This window comes from Thamnophis elegans, chromosome 2, assembly GCF_009769535.1.
Source record: "Thamnophis elegans isolate rThaEle1 chromosome 2, rThaEle1.pri, whole genome shotgun sequence".
Lineage (NCBI taxonomy): Eukaryota > Metazoa > Chordata > Lepidosauria > Squamata > Colubridae > Thamnophis > Thamnophis elegans.
The window spans coordinates 62,151,297-62,174,813 of NC_045542.1; the positions used below are offsets into that span (position 1 = coordinate 62,151,297).

Sequence of the window (23,517 nt, forward strand, 5' to 3'; positions counted from 1 at the left end):
CCACAAAGGAATACTGGGGATCCAAATGCTGGATAAGGAACAGATCTGGAGTCAGATAGTTGTTTTCCAACAGAAGTCCAAAGACCAGGAAACAGCAGTTCGATACCCACTGATGCTGGGGTGGCTAAATTAGGGGCATTAGTTGCTTTTTCTTTTTGAGCAGGCATGCTGATCATCTTTGCTCTGTCCTGAGTCGCTGTTGGCATGGTTCTTGAGCTATGTGCCCACCATAATCTGCCCCCTCATGATCTGAGTTAGAACACACATATACAAACACACACACAAACACACTACATTGTTCTGCTCATTGTCATCTAGAACAATCTCAAATGTTTAATTGCTGACCATCTCCTCAGATCAACAGGACATTTCATCTGCCTCTTCTGTTTCTGTCTCAGAGAATTTAGAGAGGATCACAACAGACCGGGGGAGGGGGTCATCGCTTAACAAGTGCCTACACCAAAGTAGATGTGAGATGGTACAGTGAGTAAACTGAGGCTTCTGGGAGAAGAACTGGAGACCCTCAAACATTTAATATATGGACTTGAGGCAGTTGGTCTCTGATTTGAGAACAACCTGTTTAATTCAAATAATTTAAAATTTTTAAAAAGCTAGCAGAAAAGAATAAAAAAGATCAAAATTAATTTGATCAAGGCATCAAATTGAATCGGAAATATTTTTGAAGGGAATTTGTTTTATTTTGGTCAGGTTTTGACCATCATCAAATATTATAATCACAACAAGTACATATTATAGTTCAATCAGATACAATATTCACTCTGTCAGTCTTTAAAACAACCATTAACTGTCAACAGAAAATGACTCAATCTTGCATTTAGCCAAAGTGTACTAATGCAAGATCTTCCTTGTTACTTTCAAATATAGATTAGTCCACAACATCAATTTGTGATAATACTTCTAACTGAGACCCTTGCATAGTTAAATCTACAGTATAGATTAGATATTGAAAGCCTCGTGAATACCACTTGTGGGGGGGGGGGAGAGCTATTAAGTATTTCAGAAGTATTGTTAATTGTGCTAAAATATGTCATCAGATAAGAGGTCAGAATAGCTACCTTTGCTATAAAAAGTATTACATTTGTATTCCACATCATTTTTAAGATTGCCTTTAAATGTAATAACCATCCCACATGCTTTATTTGAGTATCTATTAATGTGGGTGCTTTCTCCTAATTATTAATCACAAGTGTCCACTCAACGTTTAACAGCTCGTATAAGGGGATATTGATTATTTCTGAAGTCCATAAACAAAGACATTACATCCGTATCTTTGGTGTCCCCAACCAGAGAGAAGGTGAAATTCTGGAGCAGAGTGCTGAAGAACAGGAAGAGCTCCATCCTAGCCAGGGCCTCCCCTGGACAGGCCCTCTTCCCTACAATAGCAATGAAGAAAACAGAAGTTATTTAGGAAGTACTTGCTGGAACTGTATCTGATAAAAGACTAAGGTGGATCAGTTAGGAATAGGAATTTGCAATACAATCTGTTCCAGAGGCTTGTACCTGCTGAGAATGGCATGAAAGCATCCTTTTTCTTGAATTGCCCGTTTTCATCCAGAAAATGATTGGGATTAAATTTCGCTGGAGTCTCCCAATGAAGAGGGTCAAAATGTACAGAGGTGAAGACTGGCACAATAGCCGTGCACTAGAAGGAGAGGAAGAAACAGATGCCATTAAATGATACTATTTCATATGGAGAAGAAAGTGCCTTTGCTTTCCACTTGCCTAAAATAAAAACAGGCAGTGACTAGCTATCTGCTGAACCTTCAACAATGAAGAGGGAAGGAATATATATTTCTTTCAGTACATATTTCTCTAAATTGCTCTTTTATTCAAATTGCCTCTCTTCTCAAAGATCTAAGTCATTCTTTCCTTTCTTCCCTAGAGAACCTTCTTAAATACTTGTATCACCATACCTTCGGAATAGTGTAACCATGGAACTTTGTGTCACAAGTTGTTGCCCGTGGGAAGATTTCAAGGGTCCCTTTCTGATATCGCTGAACCTCATGAACAAAGGAATTTGTGAAAGGCATTTTCAATCGGTCTTCCATGCTTGGAGTGCGATTTCTACCAACAACTTCATCAATCTCCTGTTGCACTTTAGCTGTGAGAAGAATAGATTGAGATGATATTGGCTGATTTTGTCATGTGAGCACATGCAGTCATTTGAATAGAAATATATGTTCCAAAGCACATTGAGGGAAAACGATTCTAGCCAGGACAATGGCTCCTCCTCCTCATTTCTCAGTAGATACCATTTAAACTTTTCTAGTGCAAGATGAGATTCATATTATTTGAATCTCTCTGTTGTGGTTCTCTGGTAGCCTGCGGAGCTGGCAGCAGAGTTGGACAGTGAGGAAGTATAAGAGGAACATGGGCGAGTCTTGGAGACTGAGGAAAGCTCAGATGAGGGCTCTTTGTTGGAGGCAAGGAAGGGGGCCAGGACCATCTGGTAGTTACGAGCTGCCTCCGGAGCCTGACATCAGCGAGTCAGAAGACCACTGTGAGTCGTATAATCGGTTCAAGCTCTGAGAAGTCCTGTTTGACTCTGTGATACGTTTGACATTGCAAAACTAATTGGCAATTAGATCTCTGGCAGTGTTTCAAGGGAGATAAAGGTGGGTGCTTATCAACTTATCCTGAAAGACTGTGGCAACTCGAGCAGACATCTTTCAGATTCTTTAGACTGTTTTTGAATCATTATGGGCTATGAATGACTATAATTCACAGCCATTTAAATAAAAGAGGGATTTGGGGACTAAGATTGGGATTTATGCTTTCTCAGGAAGCCTAGGTCAGAACACTCTGTGCCTTACTAGATATCTTGAGAGGAAGTAAGCATAAAGCATTTCTGTGTGAGTTTTCTGAAGTTTAGAGTCTTCACCGAAAAAGAGGATAAATAGTAGTCAGGAAAAAAGATACAGTTCTTAAATTAATTTCCTAAACTGTTAATATATATACATTAACATTTACACCAGCAGCAAACATGCATTCCTACAAAAACCATGAGCCCATTTTCAAAAAGCTAGTGGTTTAATCTATAATTAATCAAGCAATTTTGGGTGGTATCATGAATTAACATTAATTATATTCTGTAACAATATTTATTATTTTTCATCTATGTCATAATTATACATTCCTGTGGAAAAGAATGTTACCATTGTCTGAAACAGTGTATTTCAAAATGTTGGAGATGATGACCTTGAATTAAAAGGAATGTTCATTTATATTATTGCAAAAATGATCCTCAAGAAAACCTATACTAATTTCAGTCATGCATACTAAGATTTCATACAGTAAGTATTAAATTATTGCAATTGGTTGAATGGTCTATGGCAGTATGGCAGAAGTGGTATTCAGCCAGTTCTCTCCGGTTTGGGGGAACCGGTAGCGGCAGCAGCAGGAGGCTCTGCCCACCCACCCCAATGTAATATGCAAAAATTGCACATGTGCAGTGCGTATGCGCACATGGGGCACATGCACTCACATTTGTGAGGGAAGGTAAGTGAATCCCACTGCTGCTGTATGGACGGAAAATTTTTGTTACAGCATTCACTCACTTGTCCCAAAGATGCTTTTTTCAGGAGGCAATTGGACTGTCTTGCTTTTTCTGTGAAGACATTTTTCTTCTCATCCAAGAAGCTTCTTCAGCTCTGTCTGAATGGTGGGTAATGGAAGAATTTATTTTCCTTGCAGACAGCTAGTCATTTGCATCCTTTTAGAGAGTCATTGAGCTACTTGGAGATTGTCTGTGTCCTCAGGGTCACCTAAATACTGCAAATGGTTCCTGTAGTCTGCATTTTTTTTTTGGATGAATGGATATCCACAAAAATTGCAGATTACAGGAACCATTTGCACTAGTGAGGTGACCCTGAGAACACACAGATAAATCTCCAAGTGGCCTCAATGATTCTCTAAAAGAATGCAAATGACCAGCTGTCTGCAAGGAATATAAATCCTTCCATTCCCCACCATCCAGTCAGAGCTGAAGAACCTTCTTGGATGAGTCTTGAACGAAAAAACAAGAAAGTCCAGTTGCCTCCTGAAAAAGCACCTTTGTGACAACCATGTCCTGGATGACTTAGAATCTCCATAGACATTCAATCACTCCTGCCTCTTTTTGATCTAATCAATACCAATTGACTAGAATTGTTTTCATAAAATCTCAAGATTTGATGGGAAACCCATTTATTTCAAGGGCATGTTAGCTAGATTGGGAAATCTTTGAAAAAATCTATAAGAAGACAGTGGAAAACACTGCCTAAATATTCCTAGGAAAAATGCAGAAATCCAGCTGCAATGAGTTTACTTTACTCAACTCCATCTTTACTTTCTTTTTTCTTTAAAAATATGTTTTCTTTAAACACCATCATTTCTTTCTTAGCATTAATAGTGGCAACCCTAGGAGTACCAACACAATATTATATATTTGTGGGTATTTTTATACCTTGAAGATGTGGCAATTTAGCTATTGCTAGAAGGCTGCAAAGCAAAGCTTGGCTTGTGGTTATGGTCCCAGCCATAAAGAGTCCAAACACAAGAAACACAAGATCTTCAAGAGTGTAGACACCCTCAGTTGAGTTCTGCTCCTAAAAAGAAAATGGAAAGAGAAACAGAAGAATAAAAAAAATTCTACTTGGAATTGAAAGGAGGTAAAGCTACAGGTGTGCTTCAACTCCACTGTTTGGAATATTTTTGAAGATACCACTGCAGACCTAGATGCTGTAACATTATATGTTTGTTTCTGTGAAGACCTATGTGTACCAACAAGGAACTTGCAAATATACAGTAACAATAAACCTTGGTTCACAGCTAAACTTAAGCAGCTACGTCATCGTTCCAAAGAAGAAACCTACAGAAAAAGTAATAGAATGCTGTAAATCAGGCCAGAAACATATTAACAAGGGAGATCAAAGAAGTAAAAAAAAGCTACTTTGAAAAGCTAAGGAATCAGTTCTCAACAAATGAACCAGCAAACATGTGGAAAACTTAAAAATATCACCGGTTGCGGCAAACCTCCTTCCAAGGCTGAAGAAAATCAACAACTGGCAGATGACCTGAACGTATTTTACTGCAGATTTGAAAGGAAACTACAGTCACCTATCTCCACAACCCCATCACAGCAACAACACCCAAACCTCCTACAACTGACCCCATCCCATTGGGTTCACAAGCCCTGGTGATCACAGAAAAGGAAGTGCAAGATTTATTTCACAGACAGAAGCCAGAAAAAGCACCAGGCCCAGAGAAGATAACTCCCTCTTGCTTAAAAGTCTGTGCTGAACAATTGGCCCCCATCTTCAACCAAATCTTCAATAAATTACTAGAGATGTGCCTTGTTTCTTCTTGCTTCAAATGCTCCACTATCATTCCAGTGCCGAAGAAGCCTTCCATCAAGGAACTGAATGACTACAGACCAGTTGCTCTAACATCTGTAGTTATGAAAACCTTTGAAAGGCTGGTAATGTCCCACTTGAAAACCATCACGGATCTGCTGTTAGACCCCCTGCAATTTGCATACAGATTGACAGATGATGCTGTTAATATGGCTCTGCATTTCATCCTACAAGATGTTGAATCTCCAAAGACCTACACAAGGATCCTCTTTATAGACTTTAGTTCAACATTCAATACCATCATACCGGACATTCTTCTAACTAAACTAAATCAGCTAGCAGTACCTGAACACACTTGTAAGTGAATCACAAGCTTCCTAACAGATAGCAAGCAGCATACCAATGTCTGCATCTCAAATGATCCATCTGTTAAACTACGGAGGTTTGCAGATAATACAACAGTGATTGGTCTCATTGGGTATGTTGAACAACTAGCCAGCTAGTGGTGTGACAGGAACAATCTGGAACTCAAAATTGTAGAAATACTAGGCTTCCGGTTTGAGGTTGCTTGCTGACGGGAGCTAATTGTTTCGGCTCCAGAATCCTGGTCACGTTTAACTGTCAGATGAGCCATCCATCAGCCATCTGACAGCTTGTTTACCTTATTCTTCAGGCCAAGGAGATAAGGTGAGCTTTGTGACGGGCAACATGCCAACCAATTCTCACAGATTGTCTCTGGGAGGGGGGGGAGAGGCCAGCCGACAGCAGAACTGTCTCCATGCCAGGAATTCCTGCTGCATTAGCAGCACAAAGCAACACTCAAAACCTCAGAACAAAACTTGATTATTGAGTCAAACACAAGCGGACCCTGTACATGTGGACTTTTAATTGTTTGTATTAATCTTTAGCTTCATTTTTTTGTTTTTACAAGAATTCCTTCTGATATCTTACTTGCTAAAGAGATATTCAAAATGGCGCCGAGCAGCTTTGTAACACTGTTTGAGCTTTGAATTTCTACAGCATTTAAAACCTCAAAGGGAGGGAGTGATTTAATATTAAATTAATCAGTAACAGCTGCACAATTGACCAGCACGGACTTATTAATTGGTTGAAGAAGGTTAAAACTCGGAATGGCTTCTAAGCAAAACCCTATTCAACCCCCCCCCCCCCGGCTTCAAAAGTTCGCCTGTCCCTGGCACGAAACCACAGTCTTTACTTACTCCCCCCACAGGGGAGCCACTGACTAAACAATTTTTTCAGAAGGAATTGGCTGAAGCATTTAAAAATCATGTAGCTATGATGGAAACAAAACTTAAGGAGGAGATATTCATTGCACATAAAGAACTGTCTGATAAACTTGAGACTCGGATTCAGAAGATCAGGGATGATATGTTGGGGGTTGCTAATTTGTTAACAGAATATGTTTCGGAAATTGAAGACAGGTTAGAAGCTCTTAATAATGCTAATACTAATTTGGTATCAAAAGTCAACGTGGTGCAACAAAAAGTTGGAAATGCTGAAAAAGAAATTATTATGTTACAGTATAGACAAACGGAGTTTGCACTAAGAATAAGAGGTTTGCGTGAAAACAATCAGGAGAACTTGAAACAGATTCTTTTAGAAGCTTTCGATAGTCTGTTGGGAAGGCCAGGGGGGAATTTTGATTGGCAAATTGATAAAGTTTATCATGCTAATTCCTGGCTGGCGAAACAGAAGCAGCTCCCACGGGACATTGTGTTATACTTTACTACAAGAGACATGAGGAATATGATATTGCAAGAGTCCTATAGAACCAAACTTCAAACTGGAGGTCAGGAAGTGACTGTTCTGAAAGAGATACCACCTCAAAGATACTACCTTAAGATACTGTCTTAAATCAGTATGGAAAGCTCGAGATTTTTACCATAATATCTTGAAGGCCGAACATCCTGCCCCACCTAGACCTAGAGAAAGAGATCAAGAAGGACAAGAAAGACAGCAAACTACACAACTATCAACAAGAATGGATCACCCTTCTCCCTCAGAAGTACAAGGAGCCAAGGAACAAAGACAAAACCATGTGATTACCAGACAAATGGATCAACCATTAAAAAAAACCAATCAACTAATTACCAATGATTTGTCTTCTAGGGTGAAGAAGATAAAGATATGTGCCAGAGTTTTATCAAATCATAATCCAGTTTGGATGGAGTTGGAAGGGGTGATGCAAGCAAGAAGGTCTTGGAGATTGAATGTAAATTTATTTAGACATGAGAAATATACTAATGAATGTAAAAAATTGTTAGCAGAATACTTTGTTTTTAATATGAATAAGGGTACATCTATTGAAATTGTATGGGATGCAGGTAAAGAATATATGAGTGGAGCTTTGATAAATCTAAATAGATTACATAGGCGTAAATAAGGGGTAGAGTGAATAGAACTGGAAGATGAAATTAGGATTATAAAAAATGTTGTTTTTTTTAAAAAAAGGGGGGGATAAATTTACTCCTCAGTTATTTTTGTAAGGTATAATTACTGAATGTACAGCTGTAGAGATTAATTTGACTTTGCACTTAATAACTGTAGTTAGATTGCCGGTGGTGCAATACTGGAAAAAGGAAGACTTGCCTGTAATTCAAGAATGGACACTGAAGTCACAAACTTAGCCGAGATGGCTAAAATACCTGCATATCTTAAGCACCACTTAAACGAGAGATATAAATGAGACTGGGCAAAATGGATTGATTATATACAAAATAAATATGGATAAACGAGATGGGGAAAAATGGATTGATTATATTCAAAATAAATACAGGACTAAGAAATTCCAGATAGCTTATGATCAAGATCAGGACTGATATAAATTGTTTAAAGTTAGTTTAGCAAGGAGGAGCTAAGCTCAATTCTGTTAATATGGCTCTACATTTTTTGAAGGAAAATTCTGCTCTCTTAAAGTTAACAGAGTTCATTTCTATTGTTTGACCTAACTTTCAGAATTGAATGGATATCTTTAGCAACAGTTATGCCTGGAATAATAATATGTGCCAACAAATGGCAATGAAGGGATTGTCCAAAAGTAAATAAAAAAGTGGAGGGGAGAATAAATATTTCCACACTTCATCATATAGGATGAATTAGTTCCATCTTAGATGCATTTAAACAATTATTCAGATATGGCATCTATACATACCTTCTCCACTCTAAGAAGAAAGCAATCAATATAGTCACGCAGATTTTGGGGATCCAATGTCTTTTTGTGCAAATCCACATTCTCACGGACATAATCACAGAGCTTTTCAATGTTAGCAAAAATGCTTTGGTGTGGCCCAGGAAAGAATGTCACTGTTTTTGGAAATGTATTGTATATCTGTAATAGAGTTCACATAAAATACTATAGCTTATTAGACCATTATGGTGGAGGATTAATGCCCCAAATATTCAGAGAGTAGCCTTTACTTTGATGTTGCTAATTGTCAATTCTCAGATGGCCCCAAAGCCAAGAAAAGAAGAACCACAAGGATTTTAGTATGCTATCTTTAATTCTATTCTCAGATAAATGCAATGTCTTGGAAACTATAATGAGAATTAATATTTATAATAGATTAATTAAAGAGGAGAGTCTTTGAAAGGCCTTCCCTCAGATCTCTCCTCACCTGGCCTGAGTTCCTGGTAGGAGGTACTTTGTCAAGGGATTCTCCCACTGCTCCCCTAGCCTCACCCATCTCTTCTACAAATGCTGAAAATGACCAAAGTCCTCCAAGAGGCAAAGACAGAAACTGGCTGTGTGCATAAAGAACTGTCTAACAATTCCATGTTACATTTTTCCAGAATCTGACATGGCCAAAAGGAGTTATGGGAGAAGGAAATGGTTCCCTAGGAAATAAGACCAACCAGAAGAGATTTTTCTGAGAACCAATTTATACTTGGATATCTAGATTTGCCTTCCCCCGCTTATTAGCTCATCAGATCTAATGTTTGGATTTCTGACTTGGATATTTATACTCACAAATATGCCTGCTAGTTAAAATAGGGATTCATGGCAAGAAGAGGATCAAGTAGATTAACATACCAGTCCTAAGATACTAATAGAGTATCTTAAATGAGTCTCCACAATCTTCTGGTTCTCTATGAAGGTTTTATCTTTGTAATCAAATCGATTGCCAAAAACAACAGCACATATCACATTACAAACAGCACTTGCAATAACTCTCCTTGGGTCGAATGGCTGCCCTGAAAAAATAAGAAAAGAAAAGAAAGGCCACAAATGTTTATGAGTGGGATCAATGAATGTGGATCTTCCCTTTCTCAAATCTCATCTCAAAACTGCAATAAAAAGTGTTTGAGGCCAGAGAAATTGGAATTTTAATTCTTTCCCTCTTTTCTAAGAATGGAATATCAACACAATATTAAAATCCTATAACCATTTTAATCAAGATACAACATAGTGTTTCCATCTTCCACTTTGAAATTGACCAAATATATATTCAAAGATTGACCTTGTTATGGCTACAGTTTCTTCACAAACTTATTGCTGTCTCCTTCAGTCAAGAAGTGTTTTCTCACTCCTTCCTCTGACTTTTTCTGTTGTATTTCCCACCTTGTCCCTTCCCTTCTTCATATCTTCAAATGTTTTGCCTCTTAGCTCTCCTGTCTCTCCCTCCTTCCTCCTTCTAAACTCTTTATTTTCCTCTTTTCTTTTTATGTTTCTTTAAATAATATCATTTATAAGTCATTCCATTATTTCTCCCTCCCCATTTCAGAGGTTTGTCCATTAAACATTATATTCAAAGGCGCCAAAGTCACTAAGGGAATACTATTTATGACTGCTTAATTCAGATCCACAGAGCCTTTCAGTTCTCCTCCCTCATGCAAACTCCCCATACACGCAAATCATTATCCATGGCTTCATTTCTCCCTGTAAATTATCTATCTATCTTGCCCTTTTGTTGGCTGCTGATTTTTCCTGCTGTTTAATATGGCATTATGTTTAAGTGATTTTTTAAAGAAACATTTTGCTACTTTTTCCAGTTGTAACCAAACATTTCTCTTATCTCCATCCTTCTCTCCTGCTAACCTACCCAATTTCTTTTTAAATAATCCAATACACCTTTTTCCTATTTATTTTTTATCTCCTTCCAGAAAAGATGTAGCCACAAGAATGGCTTTCAAAGCTGATTCAACTCCCTGAATATATTCTATTTGTGGCCCTTTAATCATATCCATGTTGCCTTATGGATCTCTGTCCTTCATGGAGCCTATTCTTATGTCTGTGTTCCTTAACTTCCTTAGTTTCCCTGTCTCCTTTATCCATAAAGTTTTTTGCTGGTTTCTGAATGTGCTTGATGTGTGTTACTGCATCCAGCCTAACATTTCACTAGTTTTTGGCAAAGTTGCAATTTTATAAAGCCATAATTGCTCCATTAAGTGACCTCCTAGGATTCCTGATCTTTTTCTTTATTTTGTGCAATTAAGTGCAGAGGATTTGAGATTTAGTGTAGAATCCAGTTTTTTTGCAACTTCATATAATACAACAAATCCTTTCCAGATTCTTTTTTTTAAACCTTTTGTGGTAGCCATTTCATCCACCAGACAAAGGGCTTCCTCCTGCACCCTCTCAGACATTCTTTTCTTCCCCATCCCAAAATCTCGCAAGGTGGACAGTGTGAACCGCCGCAGCTCCTTCCATTTCTTTTCATCAGTGGTGGTCAGACCTGAAACCAAGGACACAGGAAACAGATCATGTGATATCAGTTCTCAAATTTTGCAAAATGGGAAAAAGTTATACATTACAATTTCCCCCCACCCCACTTTTACAGTACAGAAGCCTTCGTGCTTGAATTACTAAGTAGATCAACTGCAGTTTTCATCTAGTCATTCTTGAGTGCTCTCATATTAGGAGAAGAATGAATGAGGTTGTGAAAATCATGTCACACCTTACTATAAATGTGAAATGGATAGGGATCAGAGGTGGGTTCTTACCGGTTCATACCACTTCAGGCAAACCAGTAGTGGAAATTAGGCCTGGGTTGCTAAACCATCTCCTGAAGCCACGGTGGTGATGGGGACAGGGCAGCCCAGGAAGCTTCGCAGCCATGTAACTATGAAGATTGCCGGGCTGGGTGGCCCCCTCCCCATCAGGACAAAGCTACCGCCATTGCAGCTGGAGAGCCACTCTCTTGGCAATCTGGAGGGTAGTGGGAGCGTAAGGTGACCAGACGTCCCGCTTTTGGCGGGACACCCCCGCTTTTTAATGCATTTTCCCGCGTCCCTCACGCTTTTTTAAAAAGCACGCTTTTTTTGGCGCTCGCAGCTCCCGCCCATCAGCTGCTAGCTTGCTGGGCTGGCTCATCGTTCTGTTCTCTATCCTACCTACCTACAAATTTAAGCCAGCCCAGCCTGCCGCTCACTGATTGGATTGGCCTGGACTCCAGCCAATCAGTGAGCTGGCTGGGATGGGAAATTTTCAGCACGCCACGTGCTGAAAATTTTCCATCCCAACCAGCTCACTGATTGGCTGGACTCCGCTTAGCTGAGCACGCCTGCGTGAGTCTCCATTTCCTTTCGTCTTTTGGGGTTGCAGCTGCGCTTACTCACTGGTGAGTAATCTAATCTATTCTATCTAATCATCAGAGAATTTTCCGCTCGCCACGGCAGGAGGAGAGGGTGGGTGCAGCGGCAGCCGCCCGCAGAGAAGTTCCTCTTGCTTCCGGGGCTCCCGCCGCCCGGCAGAAGCCCCTGAACCGCGTGGAAGGCCGGGCGGCTGCCGCTGCCCCCCCACCCTTCCGCGGAGTCCGTTCGTGTTTGGGATCGCCGTCTCCAAGAGGGTGGGGGCAGCTGCAGCCGCCCGCAGAGAAGTTCCTCTCGCTTCCGGGGCTCCCGCCGCCCGGCAGAAGCCCCTGAACCACGTGGAGGTTCTCTGCGGGCGGCTGCCGCTGCCCCCCCACCCTCTCCTCCTGCCGCGGAGTCCGTTCGTGATCGTGCGCCTCTGCTCTGCAGCGAAAATGCCACTGCCACCCCCTCCGGCTCTTCCCACCCAGACACCTGCCGCCCAGGAGCTGCCCGAAAACCTTCCTGCCCACCACCGGCTGCACCGCAGCTGACTCGCCCTGAGTGGGCTGGAAGGCTTTGGGCATCCAAAGAAGAGGCGCGAGCGGATGGCAGTGGGGTCGCCGCCCGGGAGCCGCCAGAAGCCTTCCCTTCCTGCCCAACACACTTGTTTTGATGAGCGCGGGGCAACTGATGAATCAGCTGAGTGATCTATTTCCCGGCTGCTTGGTTTGCTCTCTTTCTTGAGGCGGTGAGAAGCGGGGGGGGGGAGGAATCTCCGGATGAGGTGAAGACGTGTTTTCTGTTTAAAATTATTTTTTGAATAATTCTGTAAGATTTCTTTTTCTACTTGGAAGTTGGGAGGGCGGGATGTGTGTGTGTGTGTGTGAGAAAGAGATAGAACATGGAACATACATAGAATAACCAGAGCTGGAAGGGGTCTTGTCCTTGGAAGTCTTCTACTCCAATCCTCTGCTCCCTGCTCAGGCAGGAAACGCTGTACCATTTTTGATCAATGGCTGTTCAGTTTATTCTTTAAAACTTCCAGTATCGGAGCACTCACAACTTCCGGAGAAAAGCTGTTGCTCTGGTTAATCGTTGTCGCTGTGGGAAGTTTCTTCTTACTTTTAAATTGGATCCAGTTTGACTGCATCTGAATACTTTCAAAGAATGCAAAGAATTTCCTTTAACAAGGAGCTGGCTGTGTGTGTGTGTGGTGTGTGTGTGTGTTTTGAATGGAGACCTCATGGTTTCGATTGCCAAGTTTCGATTGCTGCGAGCGGATGGCAGTGGGATCGCCGCCCGAAGCCTTCCTTTCCTGCCCAACACGCTTGTTGCTTCGGGAGAGGTTGGAATGTTTGCTCTGTTTCTCGAGGCGGTGAGAAGCGGGGGGGGGAGGAGAAGGAATCTCTGGATGAGGTGAAGATGTGTTTTCTCTTTAAAATTATTTTTTGAATAATTCTGTAAGATTTCTTTTTCTACTTGGAAGTTGGGAGGGCGGGATGTGTGTTTGTGTGTGTGAGATAGAACATGGAACATAGAATATGCATATAATTCATAGTACTCCATGGATTATTTTAATTATGATTCTAAATTAGTGGAATTTGCTGCTCTCCATTTCAATATCTGTAGGTATCAGCTGTACTCTCTTTTTTTTAAATGGCTCTCACTTGAGATTCACATTGTAAACTGGTTTCCTTTAATAAATAAAATCATTTTCTTGTACATTATTTCTGCTGTCCTGGAACTTTTTCAGTTTCATTTAAATAGGGATGTACTTGTAACAATAGGGTAGAAAACAGTACTGATTTCTGAAGAAAAATTAGATAGAACTGAGGATGCAAAAAATCTGATCAATCTTCATTTTTGGTCTGAAAATATACAAGTGGTTTTATGTGCTTCTGTTCTAACTAAAGGATGCACTCACAGTTGTGATTCTGTGAACTAGTTGCAGCTTGTTTCTGTACCATTCTGTGCCATGTTCTTTCCAAGTTTCAAAGCCTTGGATTTTTGCATTTAATCACTTTCTGATTCAGATTCCTAGGCTTTCGCTGTCAGCATCCCTCCATTATATAATTAGGAAAGAAAGACCAAGAGATTCCATGGGTTGGAAATCAAAAGTACTTTTACTAATTACAAATGGTTAGCGAGCAGTTGCGCAGCGAAGTCTGTTTAATTAGGCGCAAAAGCAATTGATATATAGAATAGTCCATTCCCCACCCCTTGGGATCATAGCCTCAGGCCAATCATAAGTCCTTCAAGTGTCAGGTGTGAGATAACTTCAAAAGGCATCACGAAGATGGAATGTCAGGGCCGTTGGTCCAGGCGGGAAGCACCCACGCATGCGTAGTCCAACCATCCAGTGACTACTAGAACATTCCTCCAGCACATCGAATAACCCCACCCAAATACCAAACCCTCCCTCCCCGTTTCATGACAGCTGAAGCAGTAGCAAGGCAGAAGCTGACATCCGGCCGTCCCCCGGAAAAAGGCTGTCAGGCCTAGAAAAAAAAACACAAACGAACAGACAAACAACAAAATAGAAAAAGAAGAAGGGAGGGGTGAGAGAAAGTTAAGGCTTGTCAGGGTATGCAGCATAAAACTTCCGAAGCAGTCTGGGAGCACGAACATGGGATTTATCAACCCATTCCGTGTGGGAGGGAGGAAAATGCTTCCAAGCCACCAGGTATTGGATGCGATTACGGCGTTTGCGGGAATCAAGAATGTCACGAACTTCAAAGTGACGTTCACCATCGACGAGCAAAGGAGCAGGTGGAGGGTCATCAGGGGGGCGCAAGTGGGAAACACGAACAGGCTTTATGAGGTTAATGTGGAACACTGGGTGGATCCGGTTGAGGTGTTTGGGCAGTTGTAAACGAACAGAGACAGGATTGATGACTTTCACTATGGGGAACGGCCCCACATTCTTGGGCCCCAACTTCTTTGACCTCTGCGTTGTGTGTAGGAACTTCGTCGACAAATAAACCAAATCACCAGTCCGGTATTCATAGGGCTGAGAGCGTTTTTTATCCGCATGCTTCTTATGGGCCCGATGCGCAGCGTCCAAAGTGGAGAGTGTCAATGGCCAAACACGACTGAGACGCTCACTCCAGTCCGCGACTGACGGAACTTGCGGCTGGTCCTGAGGCAATTCAGGGATAGGAACAAAATCTTGACCATAAATGACCCGGAAAGGGGTGAAACCCGTGCTGGAATGGACAGAGTTGTTGTAAGCCACCTCTGCATGTGGTAACAAGTCTACCCAATCGTCCTGTTGATAATTGATGAAACAACGTAAATATTGTTCAAGAACAGAATTAGTCCGTTCACAGCCGCCATTAGTCTGAGGATGGTAGGCGGAGCTAAGGCCCTGGGCGGAGCCAATACGTTTGAGAAATTCTTTCCAGAAAACAGATGTGAATTGGACACCACGATCGGAGATGATGCGGTCGGGCACTCCATGCAAGCGGTAAATGTGGGAAATGAAGAGTTTAGCCAGCGCCTTGGTGGAAGGAATCTTGTGGCAAGGCACGAAATGAACTTGCTTGGAAAACAAGTCCGTGACAACCCATATGACAGTGTGCCTCTGGCTTTCGGGGAGCTCAACAATAAAATCCATAGAAATCTCCTTCCAAGGGGCAACCGGGCAAGCGACAGACTGGAGCAGCCCTTGTGGTTTCCCTGGTGGCCGTTTAGCAGTCGCACAAACCGGGCAACTAGCCACATAAAGTTCAATGTCCTTCTTTAAAGAGGGCCACCAGAATTGCCTCTTCACTAGATGCAACGTTTTCACGAACCCAAAATGACCTGCCAATCTGGAGTCATGTGCGCGACGAAGGACCACCAGGCGTAGGGAGGCGGGGATGTACAATTTGGCGCCGATCCACGGCAGATCATCCCTCATAGTGCACTCGTCCCGATGGTTCAAGAACCAGTCGTCATGAGGAAGCGCTAGCTTGAGGTCAGAAAGGAGATCTTGAGGCACATCCGTTTTGGCGCGGGCCTGTTGGCGCGTGACCACTGGAGCTGCTAGGAGCGGCTGGACGATGCTCAGTTTAGAGCAATTATATTGAGGCAGTCTGGACAAGGCATCTGCCATGAAATTCTTTCCACCCGGGATATATTTAAGTGTGAAATTTAAACGGTTGAAATATTGGGCCCACCGCATTTGTTTGGGGGAGAGATGGCGCGGCGTTCTCAAAGCTTCCAAATTCTTGTGGTCAGTCCACACCTCAAACGGGTGCTTGGCGCCCTCCAGGAAATGGCGCCACGTGGTCAGGGCCCAACGGACCGCGAAAGCCTCTTTCTCCCAAACTGCCCAACGTCTCTCTGTGTCTGTGAGCTTCCAGGAGGTGTACGCGCAAGGTTGTAGGTTACCTTGGTTGTTGGCTTGCAACAAGACGGCCCCAACGGCGACGTCGCTGGCGTCAGCCTGGACGACGAAAGGCCTGTCCAGGTCAGGATGCTTTAGCACCGGCTCAGCGGCAAACAGACGTTTAAGCTTTTCGAAAGCCGCCTGGCATTCCATGGTCCAGTCCAGAGGCTTGTTAGGCTTAGGTTTTGGTTCCCCTTTTGATTTGAGCAAATTAGTTATAGGAAGCGCAATTTTAGCAAAAGAAGGAATGAATTGACGGTAGAAATTAGCAAAACCCAAAAATTTTTGTAACGGCTTACGAGTTCTGGGCGCGTCCCATTCAGTGACCGCCCTCACCTTTTCAGGGTCCATCTCAATGCCGGCAGGAGAGATGCGATAGCCAAGGTAGTCAATCTTAGTTTGGTGAAATTCACACTTAGACAATTTGGCATAAAGATCAGCGGCTCGGAGTTTTCTCAAAACAGTGCACACAAGAGCGACGTGTTGGTCATAAGTGCGAGTGTAGATAAGGATATCGTCCAAATATACGATAACTCCTTTGTAGAGATGGTCATGCAAGATCTCATTGATTAATTGCATAAAAACTGCAGGGCCCCCCTGCAGGCCAAAAGGCATGACCCGGAACTGGAAACAACCAAGAGGGCAGTTGAAAGCAGTCTTCCATTCGTCTCCCTCCTTTATGCGGACTCTATAATAAGCCTCCCTGAGGTCCAATTTAGTAAAAATGCGGCCCTTCCCCAGCTGGGCCAACATGTCCTTCATTAATGGGAGCGGGTAGAGATTCTGAGCTGATATCGCGTTCAAGTTTTTAAAATTAACACATAATCTCAGAGAGCCATCTTTCTTTTCACGGAAAAGCACAGGGGCGGCGACTTTGGGGCGAGCAGGTTCAATGAAGCCACGTTCCAAATTTTTATCAATGAAAGTGCGCATTTCCTCCATCTCCCTGGGTGACATGGAATATATTTGGGGTTTTGGTAGCTTAACCCCGGGTAAGATGTCAATGGAGCAGTCAGTAGGCCTGTGGGGTGGCAGTTTGCCGGAAGATTTTTCGCTGAAAACCTCCCTAAGGTCCCAATACTCTTTAGGAATTTTTTCCTCTCCAGCAATCCTCTCCTGCCCTCTAGCGGCCACTTCAGGAGTGTCGGTCATGGTTTGCCTAGGAGTGCCCTCCCCCTCCGGAGGCTCCTTTGTGCGAATGCGCAAGCGGCCTGTTCGCCAATTAATGTGAGGGTTCCACTTCCGGAGCCAAGGGAGGCCTAAAATTAGTGGCCTGTCCATGCCAGGCGCAACTACAAAAGAAATCAGTTCAGTGTGGGAACCCATTTTCATCTCCAAGGGCTCCGTAAAAAAATGGGCGGGTCCCCCCCCGCAATGGAGCCATCTATTTGACAAAACACAATGGGGGTTTTCAAAGTACGCAATTTGAGACCCAATTTTTCCACCATAGCTGGGTTGATCATGGATCGGGAGCAACCCGAATCGAGCAAGGCATGAAAGGTTGCTGGTTGCCCCTCAGGGGGAACTCTTAACTCTATGGGGATTAGCAGGGGCCCTTTGTTTGAACTCACCCAGTGAGGCGATGTGTCATCATCGGAGTCCTCAGAGGAGGAGGAGTGGGCCGCTCCGTGTGAGTCCTCCTCCAAATCCTGGCCGAAAAGGGGGGGCCTGGAGTCTACAGCGAAGGCAGCTTCCTTCTTCCTCTTGTCGGAGGCTCTGCCAGACTTCTCCTCTCGCTTGGGTGGGGGTTGGGTGGTGATGGGCAGTTTAGCACGGCAGTCGGGGGCGCAATGCCCTAACTTCCCGCAACGGAAGCATGTTACGGGTCTGGAGTTCACTGAGGGGGGCCCTCTCCCCTCGCTCCTCCCTCTGAATTGGGCTTTATGGCCTGGAGGGGGGGTGCTTTTCGCAGCTTTCTCCTTCTTTTTTTTTCTCTCCTCCTTGGCACAACGAAGCCTGTTTAAGTCGAGTTCAGCGTCAGCTGCGTGTTCAAACCAAGTGGTCAAACGTCTGGGCAGATTGCGATTGACACACTGCTGATAAATGTCTTCATGTAAGCCCAAAGCAAATTTGTCCAAAAGGGCCAAGGTGGCGCAGTGGTTAAATGCAGCACTGCAGGCTACTGCTAGATCAGCAGGTCAGCGGTTCAAATCTCACCGGCTCAGGGTTGACTCAGCCTTCCATCCTTCCGAGGTGGGTAAAATGAGGACCCAGATTGTTGGGGGCAATATGCTGACTCTCTGTAAACCGCTTAGAGAGGCCTGAAAGGCCTATGAAGCGGTATATAAGTCTACTGCTATTGCTATTGCTATTCGCCCCATCCTCTCATGTATTGGGACAGCCGCTGAAAGTCCTGGATATATTGGGAGACTGGCCTATCATCCTGCTCGAGGGTTATAAATTTCAACTTGCTTCACTTCTCAGTCAAGGGGTCATCAAAGCGTCGCCTGAAAGCCTCCATAAACCAATTGAAATTCCTCAGGAGGGGGGAAGCAGACATATGCAAAGCAGTTGACCAGGTAGCGGCTTCGCCGTCTAAGGATAGGAGCACCATCCTCACTTGCATAGTATCCGTCTCAAAATCACGGCCATAAATTTCCATGTAATTAAAGACTTGCATGATAAAAGAGGCCAGGCTGGCAGAATCTCCATTGTATCTCACAGGCAGGGGAGGGATTTTGGCCATTCTGTGCCTTCGGGGAGGTGGGGCCCCCGGTCTGGCAAAACCCCTAGCCGCAGGGGGCGAAGCAGGTCGAGGGGGAGGTGAATCAGCGTGTGGGTACTCTAGCTCCCATCCCCTCCAGACTTCCTCATCTCTTTCCCCAAAGTACTTTTGTTCTCCGTAATCAGGCAAATCTCTCCTCTGGGGTTTTCTTACGGCTCCCATCTCCAGCGGTCTTTGTCGGGGTTGCCTTTGGGTAACCCCTGCATCCCAGCTTGCCCCTTCCTCTCTTTGTCCTACCGAAGTGGACCAGCGTGGGGGGTGGGGTGGGTCAGGCTGGCTGGATATCTGCAGTTGAAACAAATCTTCATGAAGCGAGAGGTCAGGAGGTCCGGCCTCGTGAAGCGAAAGTTCGGGGGGGGGCGGCCTCACTGGGATCCACATCACAAGCGGCCTCCTCTTCTTCTCTGACCGGTGAAGACATGTTCTCCCTTCACGGTAGACGTAGGTCTCCTGGAAAGGGTTTTAGAGAGACTTCGCTTCTTGTCAGCATCCCTCCATTATATAATTAGGAAAGAAAGACCAAGAGATTCCATGGGTTGGAAATCAAAAGTACTTTTACTAATTACAAATGGTTAGCGAGCAGTTGCGCAGCGAAGTCTGTTTAATTAGGCGCGAAAGCAATTGATATATAGAATAGTCCATTCCCCACCCCTTGGGATCATAGCCTCAGGCCAATCATAAGTCCTTCAAGTGTCAGGTGTGAGATAACTTCAAAAGGCATCACGAAGATGGAATGTCAGGGCCGTTGGTCCAGGCGGGAAGCACCCACGCATGCATAGTCCAACCATCCAGTGACTACTAGAACATTCCTCCAGCACATCGAATAACCCCACCCAAATACCAAACCCTCCCTCCCCGTTTCATGACAGCTGAAGCAGTAGCAAGGCAGAAGCTGACATTCGCTTGCATTAAAACATTAATGTTGATTTATAAGATCAGTAAACTGGATATTCTACTTTACAGTTATTGGCCCTCCGATGATCTCTGGAGGGCCAGAGATGGAGGCCATGCGTCCATCCTGGTTCTCCTTGACCTCTCGGCGGCTTTCGATACCATCGACCATGGTATCCTTCTGCGACGACTGCGGGAGGTGGGGGTGGGAGGCACTGTTTTGCAGTGGTTCTCCTCCTACCTCTTGGACAGGTCGCAGTCGGTGTTGGTGGGGGGGGCAGAGATCGTCCCTGAGGCCCCTAAAATATGGGGTGCCGCAGGGCTCGGTCTTATCCCCCCTACTATTTAACATATAGATGAAACCGCTGGGCGAGATCATTCGGAGGCACGGGATAAAATACCATCAATATGCGGATAATACGCAATTGTATCTGTCCGCCCCGTGCCAACTCAATGAAGCGGTGGATGTGATGAACCAGGGTCTGGAGGCCGTTAGGAACTGGATGAGCGCTAACAAACTGGTACTCAACCCGGACAAGACCGAGTGGCTGTTGTGTTTCCCTCCCAACAATTTGGCTAATGTTCCATCTATCAGGCTGGGGGGTCAAATTTTATACCCCTCAGATAGGGTTCGTAACTTAGGAGTCCTCCTGGATCCACAGCTGACTCTTGATCATCACCTGTCGGCTGTGACCAGGGGGGCATTTGCCCAGGTTCGCCTGGTCCGCCAGTTATGACCCTACCTGAATCGGGAGGCTCTCACAACAGTCACTCGAGCCCTTGTGATCTCTAGGCTGGAATACTGCAATGTGCTCTACATGGGGCTGCCCCTGAAGTGCATCCGGCGACTGCAGTTAGTCCAGAATGCAGCCGCGCGAGTGATAGTGGGTGCACCGCGGTTCGCCCACGTTACACCCATCCTCCGCGAGCTGCACTGGCTACCTGTCGATCTCCGGGTGCGCTTCAGGGTACTGATGACCACCTTTAAAGCACTCCATGGTAGTGGATCTGGGTACTTGAGAGACCGCCTTCTGCCGATTACCTCCCTCCGACCGATTAGATCGCACAGACTGGGCCTCCTCCGAATTCCATCCGCCAGTCAATGTCGACTGGCAATTACATGGAGGAGAGCCTTTTCTGTTGCAGCTCCGACCCTGTGGAACGATCTCCCCATCGAGATACGCACCCTCGCCACCGTCCAGGCCTTCCGCGCAGCCCTCAAGACCCGGCTCTCCCAACAGGCCTGGGGATAAGTCCTTAATTTGCCCCACCCGAGTGTTGAATGTAGAATGCATGTTGTGTTTTTACTACTTATCTTGTTTTTATATCGTTTATTGTGTATTGTACCCCCTCCCTAATGGTTGTAAGCCGCCCTGAGTCCCCTCAGGGAAAAGGGCGGCCTATAAATTTTAATAAAATACCTAAAAAAAAAAATACCTAAATGCCATTTATTAGACATACAAGCCACAACAACTTCTAACACTCATAAGTATGAACCAGTTGCCAAGCATCTGAATTTTGATCACATAATCATGGGGATGCTACAAAGGTCATAAGTGTGAAAAATAGTCATAAGTCATTTTCAGTGCCATTGTAACTTTGAACAGTCACTAAATGAACTATTGTAAGTTAAGGACCACTTGTAATCTCTTTACACTCATGTAATTTAAATATTGCCATAGCTAAGATTATGCCAGGATATTCTACACAGCAAGACATTCTTTAAAGCTTGCAGTCATTTTATGGGCATTTTAACTTGCTGTGGTATAATTTTAGAATACATCTGAATGTAGGTAGTAAGCAATCTTTTCCCAAACAATGGAAGGGACAGAACTGGCCATCCTGCATTGGAAAACAAAACTTGCTGCTAGAAACAGTTGATATCGGCAATCTACTTGGAACATATCTTATTTGGCAAGTAAACTTTTACTTGTTAAAATTTGTTGCTTAGTTGTTTGATTGATTTCTCCTGGAAACGGTATTATATAAAAGAGGCATTTGCTCTTTTCTTTGCCATTATAAACCTTGTTTTAGGAATGGGAGATTATCATAGCCCTCACTCCTATGATTGAAAAAGAAGTAATTATGAAAATAAAGTATACATACTCAGTACTTCATTGAAGATGGTCACATGACCTTTTTTAATTTGCAATATTTGGCACATAGACTTCTTTCCTGGAAAATGTATTCCTCAAATTGAGGTAGTACTCTTTGGGCCCTGCTTCAAGTTTTTCTTCCTCCTTTTCTAAACTGCTGAAACACAGGGTGATTTAATTTTGAAAATATTGTTCAGATACTCGGCACAAATGGTAGTGATGGTATTAATCATAATAGCCATGGACAAGGAGAATATAGTACAAAAAGATGAAATATAGTACAAAAAAGACCACCTCCATAGTTTAATATTCCAATCAAACCACCTCATATCTTTACGTAATAAGGGAAAAGACAGTAACTTGCTTCTTGAAAAGAAAATTATATCAGCTGTTCTCCAAACTTTGTTAAACACAATTGCAGTTATCATTTGGTTTAAGCCAAGAAGCATGTTGCTTGGAATTATATCAATCCAGAACCAGTGAAATTAAATCAGTGTTAAATTAAAAATGTATTTACGGGTAATTAATTATAGAAAGATACAAATGTTGCAAACTTACATGGATCGCCTCATATCCATTATATCATATATCTTTTGTTATTGTCTTTCCTGTTTTTCAGTGGCATTCCATAAGAAAAAGTTTCCCCACCATGATTTGTGACATCTATACCATACTATATTCCACATCCATGTATTAATTTAAGGAGGAGGGGATTGATATGCTAACAAACACATATTGTCTCCACATGGTTTCACATCTTATTTATAGATTGATGTGTTTATTGTAGTTTTGAAAGAGTGTGTATTTTTTACTCAATCAGAACCTGCTGGACATAGGATCAAAATGTATTGCTATTACCTAATTTTTGGGTATGATTCAGCAGTTAGAATAGTTTGCAAAGGTACAAGAAGTTCTGTATGTCATCCTCACACATGCAAGTTACACAGCAGTTATTCACTTAAGAACTGTGGCAAGAAAGGTGGTATAGTGACCAACAATGGCATTGAAAAAAGTGACTGATGACCATTTTTCACACTTAGCGACCGTTGCGACCATTTTTCACACTTAGCGACCGTTGCAGCATCCTCATGGTCACGTGATCAAAATTTTGTTTGGCAACAGATTCGTATTTATGCTGGTTTCAGTGTCCTGGGGTGACCTTTTGACAAAAAAATTTTTTTTAATCAAGCCCCCCCCCCCCCCCGGTCAAGGGCGTCCCTCTTTTCCAATCTGAAAATCTGGTCACCTTATGGGAGCAGGCTGCTGCCTCCTAGCTCAGGAACCACCTAGTGGCAACGCAGGCAGGGCCATTGCAATGGTGGAGTCTGGCGCTCGGGGAGGGCGAGGTTTGCATGTTCCCAGCCATGCCCTGCGGTGTCTCTGTCCCCTGGCTCAGGCCAGAAGGCTCAGTTGCAGCTCAGACGAGCTGAGGAACTGTGGGGAGCATCCCATGTGTTGCACCTGCTCCCACAATTTGGCCACACCTCCGTGCCATTTACAGGCACCCAGCTTGCCAGGCTGCCCCCATCCCCGCTGCAGCTGTAATGG

General features: G+C 43.6%; 1 protein-coding gene across 1 annotated transcript in view; it reads right to left on the reverse strand.

Moving 5' to 3' along the window:
• Positions 1–674: 674 nt before the first annotated feature.
• The window catches only part of LOC116503977 (cytochrome P450 2C20-like), a 39,466-nt gene continuing 16,623 nt past the window's right edge, over positions 675–23,517 (reverse strand). Inside the window, exons 3-9 of the mRNA XM_032210749.1 lie at positions 10,898–11,047; positions 9,406–9,566; positions 8,527–8,703; positions 4,466–4,607; positions 1,935–2,122; positions 1,522–1,663; positions 675–1,394 (exon numbers count right to left, since the gene is read on the reverse strand). Of these exons, the coding sequence (XP_032066640.1) occupies positions 1,216–1,394; positions 1,522–1,663; positions 1,935–2,122; positions 4,466–4,607; positions 8,527–8,703; positions 9,406–9,566; positions 10,898–11,047 (1,139 nt within the window). The 3' untranslated portion in view covers positions 675–1,215. The remainder of the gene's footprint in view (positions 1,395–1,521; positions 1,664–1,934; positions 2,123–4,465; positions 4,608–8,526; positions 8,704–9,405; positions 9,567–10,897; positions 11,048–23,517) is intronic.